The 19,650-nt window shown below is 41.6% G+C and overlaps 1 protein-coding gene across 2 annotated transcripts in view; it reads left to right on the forward strand.

Moving 5' to 3' along the window:
* inpp5a (inositol polyphosphate-5-phosphatase A) overlaps nt 1-19,650 on the forward strand; it is a 544,352-nt gene that overhangs the window by 507,800 nt on the left and 16,902 nt on the right. For both annotated transcript variants that reach the window (XM_078413693.1, XM_078413692.1), the window contains exon 13: nt 10,439-10,550. In XM_078413693.1, the coding sequence (XP_078269819.1) occupies nt 10,439-10,550 (112 nt within the window). The remainder of the gene's footprint in view (nt 1-10,438; nt 10,551-19,650) is intronic.

A 19,650-nucleotide genomic window follows, 5' to 3' on the forward strand; every position in this document is an offset into this window, starting at 1 on the left:
ATATGAGTTTATCATAATAAGAGGCTTTGAAATATTTAATGAGAGCACGGCACAGCTTCATTTCCATGTCACGCCTCTCTGGCTCCAGAATGAACACTAACATGGGAAAGCCAAATTCAGCACAAATGTGTGTAGTGTTCAATCCTGTCACAACTGACCTGATGGATGACTTCTTGAGCGTAAGCAATATGAATTTACAGCTTGTATTGCATTCTTTAAATCAAAACACAAGGCAAGGGAATGTAACTTTATCTATTTCAACCAAACGATGTACAAAGCCCCATTAATTATATTACAGGGAAAAAAGCAATAATCAAGGAGACAAAACCGTTGGCCAGTACACAAAACACCATCCATTTGTACAGCGCTTTATACACCATAGAAAATTTAAGGGGCTGTGCAAGTCAAGACTTAAGATTAAAACAATATATTTTGAAGAGATTTTTGAGGGTGGGATGACTCGGGCAAGTTAAAGAGATTTGGAAAATAAATTTTAGAGTTAGAGGCTCCATCAATGGTCGATTGGAAAGGTAGTAGTCTACAGTGCAGAGGTCAGAAAAACAACATCAGTGTATATGAAATGTAGAGCTAAAGAAATCTGCAATGTTTAGATAGAACAAGGCCACCAAATGATATTTAAGATCAAAGACGAAGATTTTGAGGGGACTTAAGAAGGGAAAAGGAAATTGATGAAGATTGGTAAAGATGGGAAGCTTTCAAAGAAAGTTTTGTGCAGGAAAGAATATAGCCCATTGGGCAGTTGGTGGAGTTAGTTTTTGTGTGACATGGTACAGTGTGAAGAATAGTATAGAAATGAAGTGAATAGGAAGGAACTGCAGATGCTGGTTTACATCAAAGATAGACAAAATTCTGGAGTAACTCAGCAGGTCAGGCAGCATCTCTAGAGAAAAGAAATAGGTGACGTTTTGGGAATCGGAAGGTCTTGACACAAAACGTCACCTATTCCTTTCTCCAGAGATACTGCCTGCCCTGCTGAGCTACTCCAGCATTTTGGGTCTATGTCCAATATAGAAATGAACCTTGAGTGATGAAGGCTTGTATGAATATTTGGCACCAGCAGATTTGAGTTAGGGGTATACTGTATGTCACTGTTGATTTAGAAGTGCAAGAAGATAGGTTTGCTGATGGATGTGCCATATGAAGAACCTTTAGGAGCTCAATTGAATGCTACATAGCAATATGTACAAAGTGTCTCATGGTTGGTATTTTCAGTCACATGTGTGAATAGTTCATAGTGGAAGGACATCTTCCTCCTGGTTTTGATACATTGATTGTACTCCAGCCAAATTTCAGCAGCTGAGTAATTTGCACAGCTAGTACTGCGTCATGCCTGGTAACCAAAGGAATTTTGTCTTTGAAGATCCTGGAAATATCTGTGAATGCTCAGAGGCAGAAAATGGATATTATAGACAATAGACAATAGACAATAGACAATAGGTGCAGGAGTAGGCCATTCAGCCCTTCGAGCCAGCACCGCCATTCAATGCGATCATGGCTGATCACTCTCAATCAGTACCCCGTTCCTGCCTTCTCCCCATACCCCCTCACTCCGCTATCCTTAAGAGCTCTATCCAGCTCTCTCTTGAAAGCATCCAACGAACTGGCCTCCACTGCCTTCTGAGGCAGAGAATTCCACACCTTCACCACTCTCTGACTGAAAAAGTTCTTCCTCATCTCCGTTCTAAATGGCCTACCCCTTAGTCTTAAACTGTGGCCCCTTGTTCTGGACTCCCCCAACATTGGGAACATGTTTCCTGCCTCTAATGTGTCCAATCCCCTAATTATCTTATAGACAATATAGATTATATGGGCATACTAATCAAACGATTTAATACTATTGGCATGAACCTGATGCTGCAACGGTATCCAATTGGTGAAAGACATGGCAATCCTGCAACTGAACTGAACATCAGAACTGAGTTTTAATTGACTCAGGGATAAATGAAACTTGTGGTGAAGCCATTTTAAACTTCAGAATCTCAAGTTAGGGAGCAGACCTTGCATAGCTTGTGCACAGAGAATGCAATAGCAAACAATGGTTTCAGGCCTTAGTCCAACACACGTGGTGGGAAGGGGAATCAGCGGGGCAGGTGGGTTACGCTGCACAGGGAGGTCTGGGAAACTGGGATCTTTAGGGCACCGGGCATGATTATGATTATTTACTAGGATTGTGAGTTGGCTCTCAGTTGTAGGGAGAGGCAATGACTGCATCTGTGTTCAGTTTCTGCCCGTTAACTCTGCTTCAGCCCTTGCCAGTATACTACCCTGATACCATGCACTGTCTTTTTGTTTACGTCCGTCTGTAGCACCTTTTCAAAGGCCTTGTGAAAGATCGACTGATTTAACCTTACCAATTCTGCTGGTTGCAAACCTCATAAAAACTCCACAGATTTGTCACACACGATTTCCCTTGCATACATCCATGCTGATTCTGTCCAATACTACCCCCTCGCACTAGTACATGATTAACTCTACCATTGTACTCCAGCACTTTCCCTGCCACAAGCTGGTCGGTCTAAAATTCTTTGTATTTTCTCTTTCTCCTTTCTCTCATTTGCCACTTCCATCACAGCTCAGTTTGGAACAGCTCCGCCCAAACCCGCAGGAAACTACAGAGAGTTGTGGATGCAGCTCAGACATCAAACAGAGCTGAATCCCCACCATTGCCTCGGAAAAGCAGCCAACATAATCAATGATTTGCCCCACCCCGATCATTCCTTCTTCTCCCTGCTCCCCTCTGCAAGAGGTACAGAAGTGCACCACCAGACTCAGAATAGCTTCCGTTATCAGACTTCTGAACTCCCTACATAAGCTAGGGTACTGTTCAATTCAGCTCTACCCCATTGTGAATATTGGACTTTGTCTATGGAATTGTTGCACTACAATGCCGAGAACTATATTTTGCATATCCTCCGCTCAGTCCGTCTTAACCTTCTTGATCTCCCGGTGGCACAGCACTTCAACTCCCCCTCCCATTCCCAATCTGACCTTTCTGTCCTGGGCTTCCTCCATTGTCAGAGTGAGGCCCAGCGCAAATTGGAGGGAACAGCACCTCATATTTTGCTTGGGTAGTTTACACCCCAGCGGTATGAACATTGACTTCTCTAACTTCCGACAGATCCTTGCTTTCCCTCTCTATCCCCTCCCCCTTCCCAGTTCTCCCACCAGTCTTACTGTCTCCGACCACATTCTATCTTTGTCCCGCCCCCTCCCCTGGCATCAGTCCGAAGAAGGGTCTCGACCCGAAACGTCACCCATTCCTTCTCTCCAGAGATGCTGCTTGACCCGCTGAGTTACTCCAGCATTTTGTGTCTACCTACCATATTCTGTAGCTTCCCCTTTGACTTGATTGTATTTCTGTGCTTTTATCTGATCTGATTGAGTAGTCAAGAGTTGTGAGGAAAGAGTGTTTTTATTGTCATATGTTCCAGAAAGAACAATGAAATTCTTACTTGCAACAGCACAGCAGAATATGTAAACATCGTACACTGTAAACAGTATAATAAATGAGAAAAAAAAAGTTCAGTGCGTGTAAATACACACTCGCACACGTACACATAAGAAACAAACAAACAATAATAGTGCAATAATAACAACATGCAAAACAAACCTTTTCACTATACTCAGGTACATGTGACTATAACAGATCTAAACCTAAACCATTCTGTGCAATCTCTCTCAACTGTATGGAGTTTTGGAGATAAAAATGTCTAATTCCATAGCCATCATCTTCAATCTTAGGATGTAGATCTTTTGGTCCCAGTGATTTATTGCCTTTCAGTTCTATTAATTTCTTCCAAAGATTTTTTAACCAAATATTTTTTTTCTTTTGATTTCCTGTCATCCACTCTGTGTCTGTAATTCACCATTATCTTAAGCAGGTCTCCTAGGTTCTTTTCCATGAAGATAGACACAACATACTTTTTAACATAGACACAAAAAGCTGGAGTAACTCAGCAGATCAGACAGTATTTCTGGAGAAAAGGAATAGGTGACATTTCGGGTTGAGACCCTTCTCCAGAAGAATTCTTTTTCCTCAGAGATTCTGTCTGACCCGCAGAGTTACTCCAGCTTTTTGTGTCTATCTTTGGTTTAAACCAGCATCTGTAGTTCCTTCATGCATCATTTTTTTTAACATTTTCTGCCATTGCCTTATTCCCCAATTTAATTTCTTTGAGCAGTTGACACAAGAAAAGTGATGTCATGCCCACTTTCCAATGTAACCCATAATGCAATTTCAGTCTGGTGACCAGGCCCTGAGTCTCACAGCAGATTCATGTCAGGATGAATCATGTCTGTGATTCATGCCAATAAGGTGCGTGAGGATACGCCTAACTTGGCTTGAGAATTCACTGCGAGTTTTATTTAAAATTTTATTCCCTGAACTGATCACTTTAGTCTGAAAGTAAGTGTTAGTCAAAACTAAACACACCCTTGACAGCTCCAACTATTAGCAGTAAAGCAGAGGGGGTATCTTTTTAATTCGGGAATATCAGTGTACAACCATTAATGAGTAAGATGGAGGCGGTTGTGAATGAAGACTTCTTCAGGAAGGGCAAACATGTAAGTAATTGTCGCATTATCAGGCAATTCATTAATTACGGTATTGACTCTGGAAGGTTGTAAAGTGACATTGTTTAAAAGTGATTTTTTTTTTGCCATTGTACACACCCTTTAGTGAAGTTTGCATTCTGATAAGCATTCAGGAATACTAATCTTGAGAAATTAATCAGCATGCTGGAGTGACCTGCACATGTTTTTCATTGTATTGGGTTGCCATGTAACCTGCAGGGATATGCAAGAACAGGAGATCCCAGTGTAGTTTACATTGGGGTTAATGAAATCTTGTCCAGGACTTCTCATTTGCAATCTCGCCTTTTATTTTGTGGCCTTATTAGCAAATTTGAAGTGATGTGGTTGCTGGTCAGTGAGATCATTGAATGTTGTTAATTAGAAGTCAGCCCCTATTTAACATTTCTTCCATTACGTAAAAATTCATGTCACAGTTAACAGCATTGGAGCATAAAATTTAGCTTTTGCAGGCTTTTCTGAAAGGCATCTTGTCAGCTTATGCCGACAGAAGGGATCAAGGATATACTGTAGCAAAACCTACCTTGTAATTTTGATCTGATATGCAGTGTAGTGATTCAAGTAATATTTGCACTACTCGTCCTTTGCTCCTGCAGCCTGATTGACCCCATTTTCTTCTGAAACCTTTGACCCTATTGTTAGCTTGGTCACCATGGTGTTATTGTAACATTTGCAAGTAGCAGCTGTTTAACACATTGTATTTTAACTGTAATGTTTGCAGTGCTGTGTTTACCATACTGATTATTTTTTTCAAATGAGCTAGACATCTCGTAGTTTATTCTGCAAGAAAGCTGCCGTTGGACATGTTTTTATCATAATGCCATGCTATTAATAAAACCACAGAAAAGAATCTCCTTAAAAAAATAAGAGATCTTATTAACATGAAAGCAATGAATTCGCATTTTAAAAAATGCATTATTCCAGCTTTCAATTCAAAGGTCCTTTGCAATAGCTTTTATAGCATTATTTATTCAGGTGCAATGTCAATTTTTGGTGAGCTTCATCGACTTTGGTAGTTTTACAACAAAATTAAGAAGCAGGCATATAGTTTTAAATAGTCTTGTTGGCTTTTACAATGCATTTCTTATTTTTCTTTAATGTTTAATGGCTTAAACTCAATGTCCCAGTTCACAAGGAGGTATTATCTTTGAATATATTCGCTCATTGATTTTAACATTGTCATTAGCTGTTCCTGATTCACTGCAACACTAATGTTGTTGTGTAGGCAGGGATTCTCTCTGCTGAAACCACTACAGATCACCGTGGGAGATTTGAAATAAAAACCGGGAAGTAGATTTTCATTGTCAAACTGCAGATCCTACAGAAATTCATTCTTGGTTCCTTGCACAAAATGGATGTGTAGAATAGTGGTCAGGTGTTGCACCATATTTACAAATTCAGCTCCATTGAAGTCAAAAGAATTGAATGGTACAAGCTGAATATAATATTCCACTGCCTGCACATGCTCGACTTTCTTGAGCTCTTATGTTCCTCCCAATCCATCATGATTATCATTGGATGGCATGGTGGCACAGCGGTAGAAATGCTGCCTTACAGCGCCAGAGACCTGGGTTTAATTCTGACTACAGGTGCTGTCTGTACGGAGTTAGTACGTTCTCCCCGTGACCTGCGTGGGTTTTCTCCAGTTGCTCTGGTTTCCTCCCACACTCCAAAGACGTACAGGTTTGTAGGTTAATTTGCTTTGGTAACAATTGTAAACTGTCCCTAGTGTGGAGAATAGTGCTACTGCATGGGGATCACTGGTCGGCGCGGGTTAGGTGGGTCGAAGGCCCGGTTTCCACGCTGTAGACTGAACTAAACTAAAATTATCGGTGCCTATTGATCTATCAGTCTGGCAATTGCAGTGATACTTCTGTTGGTCTTTGATCCAATTCCTTACACTCTTTGATCGTACACAGTAGCTGAAAGTTTGGTTGCAGGAGGATGAGTAGAATCTCCCTGTGTCCAGCCATTGTTCCCAATATGGCAGGGAGTGGGCACCGGTTTGTAACAATAGAATCGTATTTCTTCCTACAGTGTTAAGGAAATAAGTGCTGTGGAGTTTTAAATAGGCTTAACCCAGTGTAAAGCAATATTGCATCCATTTTGGGGCATATTAATGCCCGACAAGAAAGTCAATTGTTCACCTCCCAGCAGCAATTTTGTTAACGCTAGAATCACATTTCAAGCTTAAAATTCCCCCAAATAACATTGAATAGTTCCACACCTTGTACTCAACTCCAGTATGATTTTCAACCTCACTGTTCTGAAAAAGTATCAGTTTAATTTATTTCACAGAATTACCAGCTTTTACTAAAAATCATAAAGCAAAAATCAAAGTGCAGGTGGAACTGCATTCTCTCTCCCATTTAAACATTATTCAGCTGTCCACCAAAATGGGTAACCTCAGATTTCCCACATTATATATCCATCTGCTAAATCTTTGCCTACTAACTTAACCCATCAACATCTCTTTGCATGTGCTACCTCACAATTTGGTTTCCTAGCTATCTTTGTAGCTTCATCAACTTTGGCTGCAACTCACTTAGTCCTGACCATTAATATAAACTAGACCAAGTAGACGCGTTGGGCCCAAACCTCTCCAGCATTGCTGCAGCACACTCTCCTCCCACCCTCCCCCTCCCCCCACCCCTCCCCCCCGTCCCCCTGCCGCCCCACCTCCCCCCTCCCTCCCTCATCCCCCTCCCCCCCTTCCTCTCCCTCCTTCCCCTTTAAAATGTGAATAGCTTTAAAAATATAATACTGATTTCAATGAAACGTCTTCCATTAGCACCAAAGGGATGACGATGAGTAAGGTGGACCTAAAATTGCTGCTCTATCGTGTACCGTTTTAGCTGTAGCTCAGGAACAAACAAACAAACAAACGAGTTTTAGTGTATAGATGATAAAAAGCTGAGGGCCCAGCACAGATCTGTATCCCTTCCTATTAGTTTAATGGATTAAAGGTGGGTTATAAAATCTCTACTCTTATCCCACTGCAATGTTGAAAACCTTGTCTGTGAAAATATGCTGGTAGCAGTGTTTTACTAAGGTAGGTCTTTCTCCTGATCTTATTCTGAAGCTCTCTCTACTGCCTTCCAAATGTTTAGTTTAGTCTGCTCAGTTTAGTTTACTGTCATGTGTACCGAGGTACAGTGAAAAGATTTATCGTGTGCTAATCAGTCAGCGGACAGACAATACATGATTACAATCGATCCATTCGCAGTGCACAGACACATGATAAGGGAATAACGTTTAGTGCACGGTAAAATCAGTAAAGTCTGATACAAGATAATCTGAGGGTCCCCAATGAGATAGATTGCTCTCTGGTTGCAGTTGGACTGATCGCAAATGAACAATTTGCATAGAATTCTAAAGGACTCAGGTTAGTGTGCATGCTCTGAAAAAGCACAAGTTGAACTTACAATCATAAATTAAAATAAGAAACAGTGTAGTTTTAGGATGTTTCGTGAAAGAGGGAATAGAAAAAGATCTCATTAGCTGTGCAGTGCATTGATGTAACAGCACAAAACATGATAAATATGCTTTAATGATATTCTATATTTCTGTAATTAAACAATATTCAGTTTTTCTTTTTTTTCCACTAAAAATGCATAACCCCACATTTTCCAGACCTGCCATATTTTTGTAGTATCGTGTAACGGTTGCAGAATAGGTGTTGGAGGCTGCAGATGTGCCCTTTACCATGTATCTGTACACTACGGATGGCTCCGTTGTAATCATGTATCGTCTTTCCGCTGACTGGTTAGCACACAACGAAAGCTTTTCACTGTACCTCATTACTCAAACTAAACCGTCCCTCAGTACATCACAATAAACTAAACTCAACTAAGGGGAATGTAAGAAAATAACTGCAGATGCTGGTACAAATCGAAGGTATTTATTTCACAAAATGCTGGAGTAACTCAACAGGTCAGGCAGCATCTCAGGAGAGAAGGAATGGGGAACGTTTCGAGTCCATACCCTTCTTCAGACTGATGTCAGGGGGGCGGGACAAAGGAAGGATATAAGTGGAGTCAGGAAGATAGAGGGAGAACTGGGAAGGGGGAGGGGAAGAGAGGGACAGAGGAACTATCTAAAGTTGGAGAAGTCAATGTTCATACCGCTGGGAATGAACTAAGGGGAATATTGACATCATTTCATCGTTATCATCATTATATTCAATAGAGAAAGATTTGGAAAAGAGAATTATTGCATGCCAACAAATTGGGAGATTCAGATGCTCTTCTAAAATATCAGGCAAAAGCATCATCTATCCATGTCCTTCAGATGTTGTCTGACCCACTGAGTTACTCTAGTACTTAATGGGGTTTTTTTGAGGACTTTATTCCCTGGAGCTTAGGAGATTGAAGGGTGACCATGCATCGATATATAAAATCATGAGAGGCATTTTTGGGGTGAATGCACTTCCCGTGGAAGAGCAATCAAAACCTAGATGCCTGATGTTCAAGTTAAGAGGGGAAAGATTTAAAAGAAACCTGAGGGTCAACTTTTTTACACCGAGAGTGGTGTGTATATGGAACGAGCTATCAGAGAAAGTGGTTGAGGCAGGTACAACAACACCATATAAAAGACATTTGGACAGGTACATGTACAGGAAAGGTTCAGAGAGAGATGGGCCTAATGGGAGCAAATGGGACTCATTTGCAGGGGCGTCTTAGTCACCATTGACAAGTTTGGCCAAAAGATCTGTTTCTGTGCTCTATAACTTGAAGACTCTAAGTTGAAAGCAAAGTAATGGAAATTTAAACCTGGCTGTTTTCCTGGCTAATGTGGCCACAATTTCCCGTCTGTGTGCCTTGAAACTCTGTGCTGCAGTATCAGATTCAACTTCAAACCCTGAGCTTCATCTAACGTCTTTATCGCACCAGACAAAGTCTGAAGAAGGATCTCTTCTCGAAACGTCACCCATTCCTTTCCATCCAGAGATGCTGCCTGTCTTGCTTGTTAACATTGAGGCCCCAGCAGAAACGCTGTTACGCCAGCATTTTGTGTCTAACCTCAACGCAGAAAACATCATCCTCCATTCGACTGTTGGTTCAAAGGCCATGTGCAGCACACAGATTGATCCATGAGGCTTCAACAGATGTCAGCAACTTTCTTAACTCACAGCAGGTGCTCTCAAATCTGCAGGATCCAGTGGCACAGCCAGTAGAGCTCCTGTCTCACTGCGAGAGAGACCTGGTTTTAATCCTGACCTTGGGTGTTGTCTGTGTGGAATTCACACGTTATCCCTGCGACCCCCATGGGTTGTCCTCTGGATGTGCGGGTTTTGTTCCATATCCCAAAGAAATAAGATCTAATGGGCCACTGTAAAATGTCCTGATTGTGTAAGCAAGTGGGAGCATTTCGGGGAGATTTTTACGAACGTGGATTTAAAAAAAAAAGATTATGTTAATTTCAGGCTTGTGTAAATGGGTAATTGGTGTTCAGTGCAGAAACAGTGTGCCAAAGGGCCTTTTTCTGTGCTGTATCTCTGTATGACAAAGGTGGGCGATTGCAAATCCTGTTTATAAAGGTGTTGGAAGAGTTCCTGAGGGGGCTTGGGGTTGGTTGGATAAAACACAGGTCATTACTTTTCATGTCACAAAAATTAAAAAATAATAAACCATGCTTAGCACTTTGCTAAATGCTCCAAATAATGAATTAAAAGATATTGTCTTCTTTCACGTGTATATACCATTACTTTTTCATTTGGGAACATAAATGCCATGGAAAATGTTTAACGACACAGTCTTTCATTTTCTCCTTTATAATTATCTCTTCCCAATAAAAAAAGTAAGTGATCCTGGTTTCTCTTTTCCAGCTATCCGTACAGTGAGGACTCAAATCAGGGAAAGCAATACATGAATACAAGGTGTCCCTCGTGGTGCGATCGGATTCTTTTGTCACATTTGGCATGGGATCTTATTCATAAGGTAAGTAGGTAACCCAAACTTCCGTTAATACTGGGTAAATGCAGGAATAAACATTTAGTTGGCTCGACTGCAAATTTCCCGTGTCATACCAGTCTGTGCATAGAATTACAGATTACAGTTTTATAGATCTTTATCCTCCTTACTATTGTGCATACCGTAAGGAAAGGTTTTGAGGGAGTTGTGATAATTGTTTAATGCTATTGTGCTTCGTAACTTTCATAAGGTCGTAAGGAATAGGAGTAGAATTAGGCCATTCGGCCCATCAAGTCTATGCCATTCAATCATGCCTGATCTATCTCTCCCTCTTAACCCCATTCTCCTGCCTTCTCCCCATAACCGCTGACACCCGTACTAATCAAGAATCTATCTATCTCTGTCTTAAAAATATTCACTGACTTGGCCTCCTCAGCCTTCTGTGGCAAAGAATTCCACAGATTCACCACCCTCTGACTAAAGGAATTTCTCCTCATCTCATTCCTAAAAGAACGTCCTTTAATTCTGAGGCTATGACCTTAAGTCCTAGACTCTCCCACCAGTGGAAACATCCACCCACATCCACTCTATCCAAGCCTTTCACTATTCTGTACGTTTCAATGAGGTCAAGTCAAGTTCATTTGTCACATACACATACACGATGTGCAGTGAAATGAAAGTGGCAATGCCTGCGGATTGTGCACAAAAAACAATTACAGTTACAGCATATAAATAAAGTTAATAAAGTTAATATAGAGAAGACAAAATTTAGTCCCTGGAGTTATAAAAGTTAACAGTCCTGATGGCCTGTGGAAGAAACTCCGTCTCATCCTCTCCGTTTTCACAGCGTGACAGTGGAGGCATTTGCCTGACCGTAGCATCTGGAACAGTCCGTTGCTGGGGTGGCAGGGGTCCCCCCTCATTCTTCTAAACCCCAGCGAGTGTAGGCCAACTGCCAACAAACGCTCATCATAGGTTAACCTACTCATTCCTGGGATCATTTTTGTAAATCTCCTCTGGACCCTCTCCAGAGTCAACACATCCTTCCTAAGATATGGTGCCCAAAATTGCTCACAATATTCCAAATGCGGCCTTACCAGTGCCTTATAGAGCCTCAATATGAAATTAAACTGCTCAAAAAGGAAAGTGATCAAAGGGCATCAGGGATGGCTATTTCAAACAACGTACAAGTTGTCTGCTGTATCCTCCCTAGGTGAAAGAGCAAAATTAACACTTTACGTATCGACTGGCCTTTACTTCAACAGAAATGTGTTGCATGGACACAGTTGGAATCCAGGTGACTCCTGAGGTTGACTCAATGTCTGGTGAATGTTACACTGATCATTTCCTTCTTGTCTGACTAAATACTGAATCAGTGTAAAACCTTTGCCAAATGCAAATTGGAGGAACATCTATTGTGCTGTTTCACTTGGGAAGCTTACAACCCAGCATCTGAATATTGATTTATCTAACTTCAGGTAACCCTTGCATCCCCTATCTCTCCGTCCCTCCCCCATCCCAGTTGTTGTCCTGGTGAGTTTCATTGTCTGTAACACGTTTTCACCTAACCCACAGCTAGCAATGTTATGTTTCCTTTTCATTGTTACCTTTTGGCATATCATTCATTCATTTGATCTACACATCTCTATATCACCGTCTATATCTCTCGTTTCCCTTTCTCCTGACTCTCAGTCTGAAGAAGGGTCTCGACTCGAAACGTCACCTATTCCTGTTCTCCAGAGATGCTGTCTGACCCGTCGAGTTACTCCAGTTTTTAGTGTCTGTCTGTGGTTTAAACCAGCATCTGCAGTTCCTTCATACACACTTTAATTTTGTTTTCTCTTATACAATACAATACAATATATCTTTATTGTCATTGTACAGGGGTACAACGAGATTGGGAATGCGCCTCCCATACGATGCAATAAATTAGAAACAAATTAGAACAGTTTTAAAACAGAATAAAGTGCAAGTAGATCTGTGCCGGTTCACTGTGCGATGTGACTATCCAGCTCAGCAGGACCGGTTCATAGCAGCTATGGCCCTGGGGATGAAGCTGTTCCTGAGTCTGGAGGTGCGGGCGTAGAAGGCCTTGTATTGTCTGCCCGATGGTAGGTTCGAACAGAATGTTGCAGGGGTGTGAAGAGTCTTTGTGGATGCTGGTGGCTTTTCCGAGGCATCGTGTGTTGTAGATGCCCTCCAAGGCTGGTAGCTGGTATCCGGTTCCTCTTACTTTCAATTGCCCTCAGTGTTGTGACTCCCTCAATGAAATGTCTTATGCCTCCGTCATCCTACAAGGAATATAATTCAGACACATCACACTAACCTCTCGCAAACAACCTGCCTGAAACTGTTTGAAAAGCTACAGCCAAGTGCCAAATGGCCATTGCGACTAAGATTCAATTTCAGCGTTTATTAAGACTTTAATTTGCAATTTATGTTAGCTATCCATTCACGAGACATCTCTAAGGTTCAGAGAACTGAAGCTCTATTATTATCCATCATCAAGTGAAGGGAGACCAGGTGAATTGATGCTACTTGGCATTCCCAACAAATCCTATGAATTTCTGCAAAGCACATAAACTGATTAACTATCTGAATACTATCATTTTGCAGCCAAATGCCAGTTTTTGATAAGGCTGTAATCATATCATCATCATATCATATATATACAGCCGGAAACAGGCCTTTTCGGCCCACCAAGTCCGTGCCGCCCAGCGATCCCCGTACATTAACACCATCCTACACCCACTAGGGACAATTTTTATTTTTTTTTACATTTACCCAGCCAATTAACCTACATACCTGTACGTCTTTGGAGTGTGGGAGGAAACCAATGCATTAGCAACAGACTCATTTTGCATTCTGATGAAACATTGGTTGCCCCACCACCATTTCCCACAAAAATTCTTAATTACTAATTTGAGTGAGGACGAGAAAAGCAGACATTTTCTGTCCATAGGTCTTTTCTAATGTAAACATATCTATGATATGCATCTTATGTCACCTTATTTTGCTCTGAGGAAATATGTAAAAAATATATAGATATTTAATTCTATAAATATTATATTATCGTTGCATTCTTGCCTATGGGCAGCAAGGAAATTTTTGAGTCGGTAAGCCTGATTGACAGAGTGATCACAGAATAAATGGCCCATTTCCTTTATCATCGTTACACTTTTGCATATCTTTCATTCATTGTTCTTTATTTCTCTGAATCATCGTCTACATCTCTCGTTTCCCTCTTCCCTAACTAGTGTGAAGAAGGGTCTCGACCCGAAACATCACCCATTCCTTTGCTCCAGAGATGCTGCTTGTCCCGCTGAATTACTCCAGCTATTTGTGTCTATCTTCGGTTTAAACCAGCATCTACAGTTCCTTGTGTGGGGAAAAAAACTGCAGATGCTGGTTTAAATCGCAGGTAGACACAAAATGCTGGAGTAACTCAGCGGGTCAGGCAGCATCTCTGGAGAGAAGGAAGAGGTGACGTTTCGGGTCGAGACCCTTCTTCAGTCTGAAGAAGGGTCTCGACCCGAAACGTCAGCCATTCCTTCTCTCCCTAGATTCTGCCTGACCTGCTGAGTTACTCCAGCATTTTGTGTCTATCTGCAGTTCCTTCATACACATAGAATATAATAATCTGGGCAGGAGAAGGAATATTTGTCATACGTAATTCTCCCCATGTCTTTCATATGTTTCTATTCCTCGTATGTTACTCACCCTCTGGCAGTATTATATTTCTGCAGCTTTGATCCGAAAGCTTCAATTGTGAACCAGTATCACCTTTGTCCTGCTCTGAACCAAGAAGAAACCAACCAGCTGAAGAAGGGTCTCGACCCGAAACGTCGCCCATTCCTTCTCTCCTGAGATGCTGCCTGACCTGCTGAGTTACTCCAGCATTTTGTGAATAAATACCTTCGATTTGTACCAGCATCTGCAGTTATTTTCTTATATAAACCAGCTGCAGTAAATCTGGTCACTACAACAGACCCGCGTCCAGTAACATTATCACTGCCTCTGATGGCAAGTAAAGCTAGCAGATAGACACAAAATGCTGGAGTAACTCAGCGGGACAGGCAGCATCTCTGGAGAGAAGGAAGAGGTGACGTTTCGGGTCGTGACCCTTCCTCAGAGGGGGGGGGGGGGGGAAACGAGAGATAGAGACGATGATGTAGAGAGATAAAGAACAATGAATGAAAGATATGCGAAAAAGTACCGATGATAAAGGAAACAGGCTGTTGTTAGCTGTTAGCATTGTTAGCAAAGATAGCCACTGTCTTCAGATCATAATCCCAGTTTAACATTCCATTTTCCAAATTTTATCCTTCATCACAACTGCAACCAAAAAGCAAATATTTATTGGATGTACAACGTGAATTTTCATGCTGATTTTGAAATTAATATTGTCACTGTTAAGATAGCAATAGATCACTTTTGTGGCTTTGCAGTTCTTACTTTGTTAGTGTATTTATATCATTTTTCTGTTATAAATGGACCTTTCCAGCATATGGGAGTGTAATAGCTTTTACTGAGTGACCACCACCTCAACACTTTTCCTCAATGCGTGTTAGGAATTAAAATAGAGTTTTTTAATACCTGATAGATTTCATTTAACACACTGAATGACAATTTCTTTCGAATGCAATTAATTTCTTTCAGTGCATTTCGGTGGCATCCTGTAATTGTTTATTGGGGAATATTATAAAATGAACTTTGATGAGGGACACATACCAAACCAAAAGGCCTGTTTTTTATTCTAAATAATGATGTTTTGCAAAGTGCTAGCCTGGCATTCAGGGTGTGTGCAGGATTGTCTTGCAAACAATATTAATGCCTGAAATATTGTATTATTTAGTTGGCACTTCACACTGCTGGCAAGAAAACGGACAGCATTGAATCTTAACAGGCAAAAATACCTGGTAATTTAGTGCCCAGGATTAACAGTAATGACTTAATTATTGGCACAGTCAATTATCATTTTTAGTTTATGGACATTTTAGCTAGTTGAACCTCGTTGCCTTTTGACTGGTTTCTGTGATCATTGCCATCAGTTTGATATCGTTCCTGTAGTGATCTTTCTCTTCATTGATTCCGCACACTGCATCTTCCTCAATTCGGAATAAAAAATAAATCATCTGATCCGTAAAATTCCTTTTCCATTGTAATTAGATTTTTATCACTTTGCACATTTATTTTATTACCTCCATTGATTGCCCAGGTATATTACCGTACAGATAGAGAGCTTACTGTGGGATACTTGGGAAAGAGACGTAGCTAATGTGTGAATCATCTCACATTAACAAACGGCATGTTGAACACAATGCACTAGGCGTTACAGATTGTACAGACATGGAGCTGTAAACAGCCACTGTGCAACATCATCTATCATGCCATGGTCCGTTAACTCACCATCATGTTATTTTATGCTTTCTGAGCCCTAACACACCAAAGGTTGCCCACTGCTACGGAGCTGCATGACTGCTTGATAGCATGTGATAATGAATGCTCAGCGAAGTGGAGTTTTGTTTCTGCTTGTGTGCTGCTGTAATTTGTTTATCTGTCTTAAGATTATGCAGCTGAAAATCTACAATTTTATGCTGCTTTAGAAAATTATCATCTTGAATTTGATTAATGCACTTGAACTTCCTGCTGTGACTACATGATGATCCCAGAATATTAAAAGTGCCCATGCATACAAAGAAAAGGTTACATTTTGATTGCAGGCAACAGTGCTTTATAATAACGTGTCTGACCTTAAATCAGCTCATTGCATTTAAAAATAATTAGAAGATTGTTGATTTCTTATGTTTTATGTTGTAGCTTTATTTTATTTTCTGTGGAACCCATTTAACTGTGCATCATAAGTATGAAAGTAACTCTACCACTAGAATGGTTTTGACAAATCCTCTTGTATATGAGATTTTTTTTAAAAAAATAGGTTTCTCATTTGAATTCATTGCTTGAATGACAGCTGCTTGTTTTGATACATTTCCTGTTACAAATGAAAGGTTGAAAGGATTTTAGGCTTCAAACCACAGAATTGTTAGGAAACCGAGGAAGATTCTTCGGCCCATCGAGCCCTGGCTGGCTCCCTGCAAAGCAATCCAAATAGCAACATTGCCCCTGCTATTTTTTCAGAGTGTAGTAAATGCCTGTCTAATTCCTCTCAGTAGATTCTAATCCCACTACCCTTTCAACAGTGCCTTCCTGATCATATGCAATGTCTGCTAAAAAAAACTTTTGATTCACATCTCCCAACAATATTTTGCCCTTCTTTATTAATCCATCAGCCAATTCCTTGAATCATTCTCCAATGCAAGCCAGTTCACGAGTTAACCCTTTCTTATTCCATCATGGTCTGGTATACCCTTACCAAATCTCTTATCAACAACGGAGAGGTCATCACAGACCCCACAGTGAAACCACAGGGATTTGACCTCCATCGCAAGCAGTGGCCAACCCTGAATAGGATCCGCACCCTCCATGCAAGAACAGCCCATCACCTGCACAGGTGGGGGATGACAGACAGACAGACAGACACCCCTGCTTGGGACTGCGGATATCCAGACCAGACCATCCCACACATGGTGAATGACTGCTCACTGAGGCTTTTCCCTGGTGGCATCAAGGCCATCCACCCAGCAACTGATGCTGCCCTGGCCTGGATGTCTACCCTTGGCCTACAACTTTAGGCTGTGCACGCCTTACGCAAGAAAAAGAAGAAGAAATCTCTGTTAGCATTCTTTGCTCCAAAGAGAATAACCAATTTCTCCTAAGGTAGACAAAAAAACCTGGAGGAGAACTCAGCGGGTCAGACAGCATTTCTGGAGAAAAGGAATAGGTGACGTTTTGGGTCAAGACCCTTCTTCAGATTTTCGGTTTAAACCAGCATCTGCAGTTCCTTCCTAACCAATTTCTCCTATCTAATCTCGCATCCAAGAGTCTTCATCTCTGGAATTATTCTGCTCCATGTACAGCACAGTCAAGGCAAATGTGGGTGAAATTCCTCCTAAGGCACATTAGACAATAGACAATAGGTGCAGGAGTAGGCCATTCGGCCCTTCGAGCCAGCACCGCCATTCAATGTGATCATGGCTGACCATTCACAATCAGTACCCCGTTCCTGCCTTCTCCCCATACCCCCTGACCCTGCTATCTTTAAGAGCTCTATCTAGCTCTCTCTTGAAAGCATTCAGAGAATTGGCCTCCACTGCCTTCTGAGGCAGAGAATTCCACAGATTTACAACTCTCTGACTGAAAAAGTTTTTCCTCATCTCCATTGTACGAAATATTTTGATGTCACGTTAGCTGCTAATTTTAAATTCATATTAAAATCATTCCCTGTTTCTTATGAATGTTACAATCAAGAAGGGTAGAGTGTGTAAGGAGAATGGGTGACTATAAAAGTTGGAAGCCTTGTGTTTGCAAGCAATCAGAGAATATTGAGGCCGGCTGCTCAACTTGTGGGCATGGATGATGTTTAACTGAAGGTAGACAAAAAATGCTGGAGTAACTCAGCGGGTCAGGCAGCATCTCTGGAGAGAAGGAAAGGGTGACGTTTCGGGTCGAGACCCTTCTTCAGACTGAGATGTAATACACAAAATTAGAACCCTCTGTTGTTGACACAATTCTACGTTTGAGCCTCAGACGCCACAATATATATGAGTTATTACTTTGCTTCCACTGATTGCTTAATTTGTTTGAACATTGCATTACTCTCTTAAAACAATGCTGACCACAGGATCTCTCATCGACCGTTCCCCAAACACGTGCAACTTTCCCTTTCAGTAAAGTGGGAAAAAACGTGACTGAAACAAAAGTTAAATAGTGACCACTTTATTCTGTTACACAATAATCTTGAAGGCTCCAGGCTAATTTCAATGGATATATCGTCTTAAACTCTTTAATGCTTGTACCAATGTGGAGTAAATATCATTTTCCTGGCTGCTCAAATGTCAACAGGACAAATAAGAGCGGACACCAGTCTTTTGCCAGAAGAATGTCAAAAATGTATCCAGTTTCAGTATCATTGTTTTGGCTTCCAGGACGTCCATTTAATCAGCCCATCGGGTTCTTGGAAATGTTAATGGAAAGCCAGATGTTGTACAGCGATCTCTTTAAAAAAAACAGAGTACCGTGGGGTGGCGCAAGTAAAGGTTTAAGATTCAACTCACAGTAGGGGTGCCAAATATCTCACTCCCAAATAAGGGACAAGGTGACATCACCGCCCCACGTGACCTCACCCAGCCAGCGGCCTCGTGCTCCTGCTCCACCAATAGCGGCCACCCAGGCGGGGAGGCGGGTTGCTACACAACCTCCGTTAGGCGGTGCCCGGGCCTCCGGGACTACCCTGTCCGGACCTACACTGTCCAGACCTACATTGTTCGGGCCTACAGCGTCTGGGCCTACAGCGCCCCCCGGACCTAATAAGGGACAAGGGCGGTCCCGTACGGGACAAACCAATTTAGCCCAAAATACGGGATGTCCCAGCTAATACAGGACAGTTGGCAACCCTAACTCACAGTGACTTAACTAGTTACCTGTTGATTTTTTCTTAGAAATAGTCTTTTGGTGTTTAGGTTATGAGTAGATGTGCTCCTTCTAGCTCCATGGCACCCCAGAGACCTACTGCTGGCATGGCTAATTTCTGGCTCTCGTTCTTCTCCCAGTGCCCAAACCACAGCATTCACAAGCAAACCTACTGGAGAGCCACTGCCAAAAGCCAATCCGGATTGGAAACCTTCAATCCAACAAGCCGTTTCTGGTATCACAACACGGGTGCTGTCAGTGATATTACCATTGAACTGCAGAGGCTGGTTTAAACCGAAGATAGACACAAAGAAAGGGAAACGAGAGATACAGACGGTGATGAGGAGAGATATAGAACAAATGAATGAAAGATATGCAAAAAAAGTAACAGCGAGAGAGGATGTTGAAGAACTCTCGTAGGAGAGAGGGGGAGAACTTCTTCAGTGTGGGCAAACCTTGAGGAAATTTCACACTGTAGCAGACAAAATGTGTCGGAAGGAACCGCAGATGCTGAGTTATACCGAAGATAGGCACGAAAAGCTGCACCATCTATATCACTCGTCTCACTTTCCCCTGACACTCAGTCTGAAAAAGGGGT

This window comes from Rhinoraja longicauda, chromosome 16, assembly GCF_053455715.1.
Source record: "Rhinoraja longicauda isolate Sanriku21f chromosome 16, sRhiLon1.1, whole genome shotgun sequence".
Lineage (NCBI taxonomy): Eukaryota > Metazoa > Chordata > Chondrichthyes > Rajiformes > Arhynchobatidae > Rhinoraja > Rhinoraja longicauda.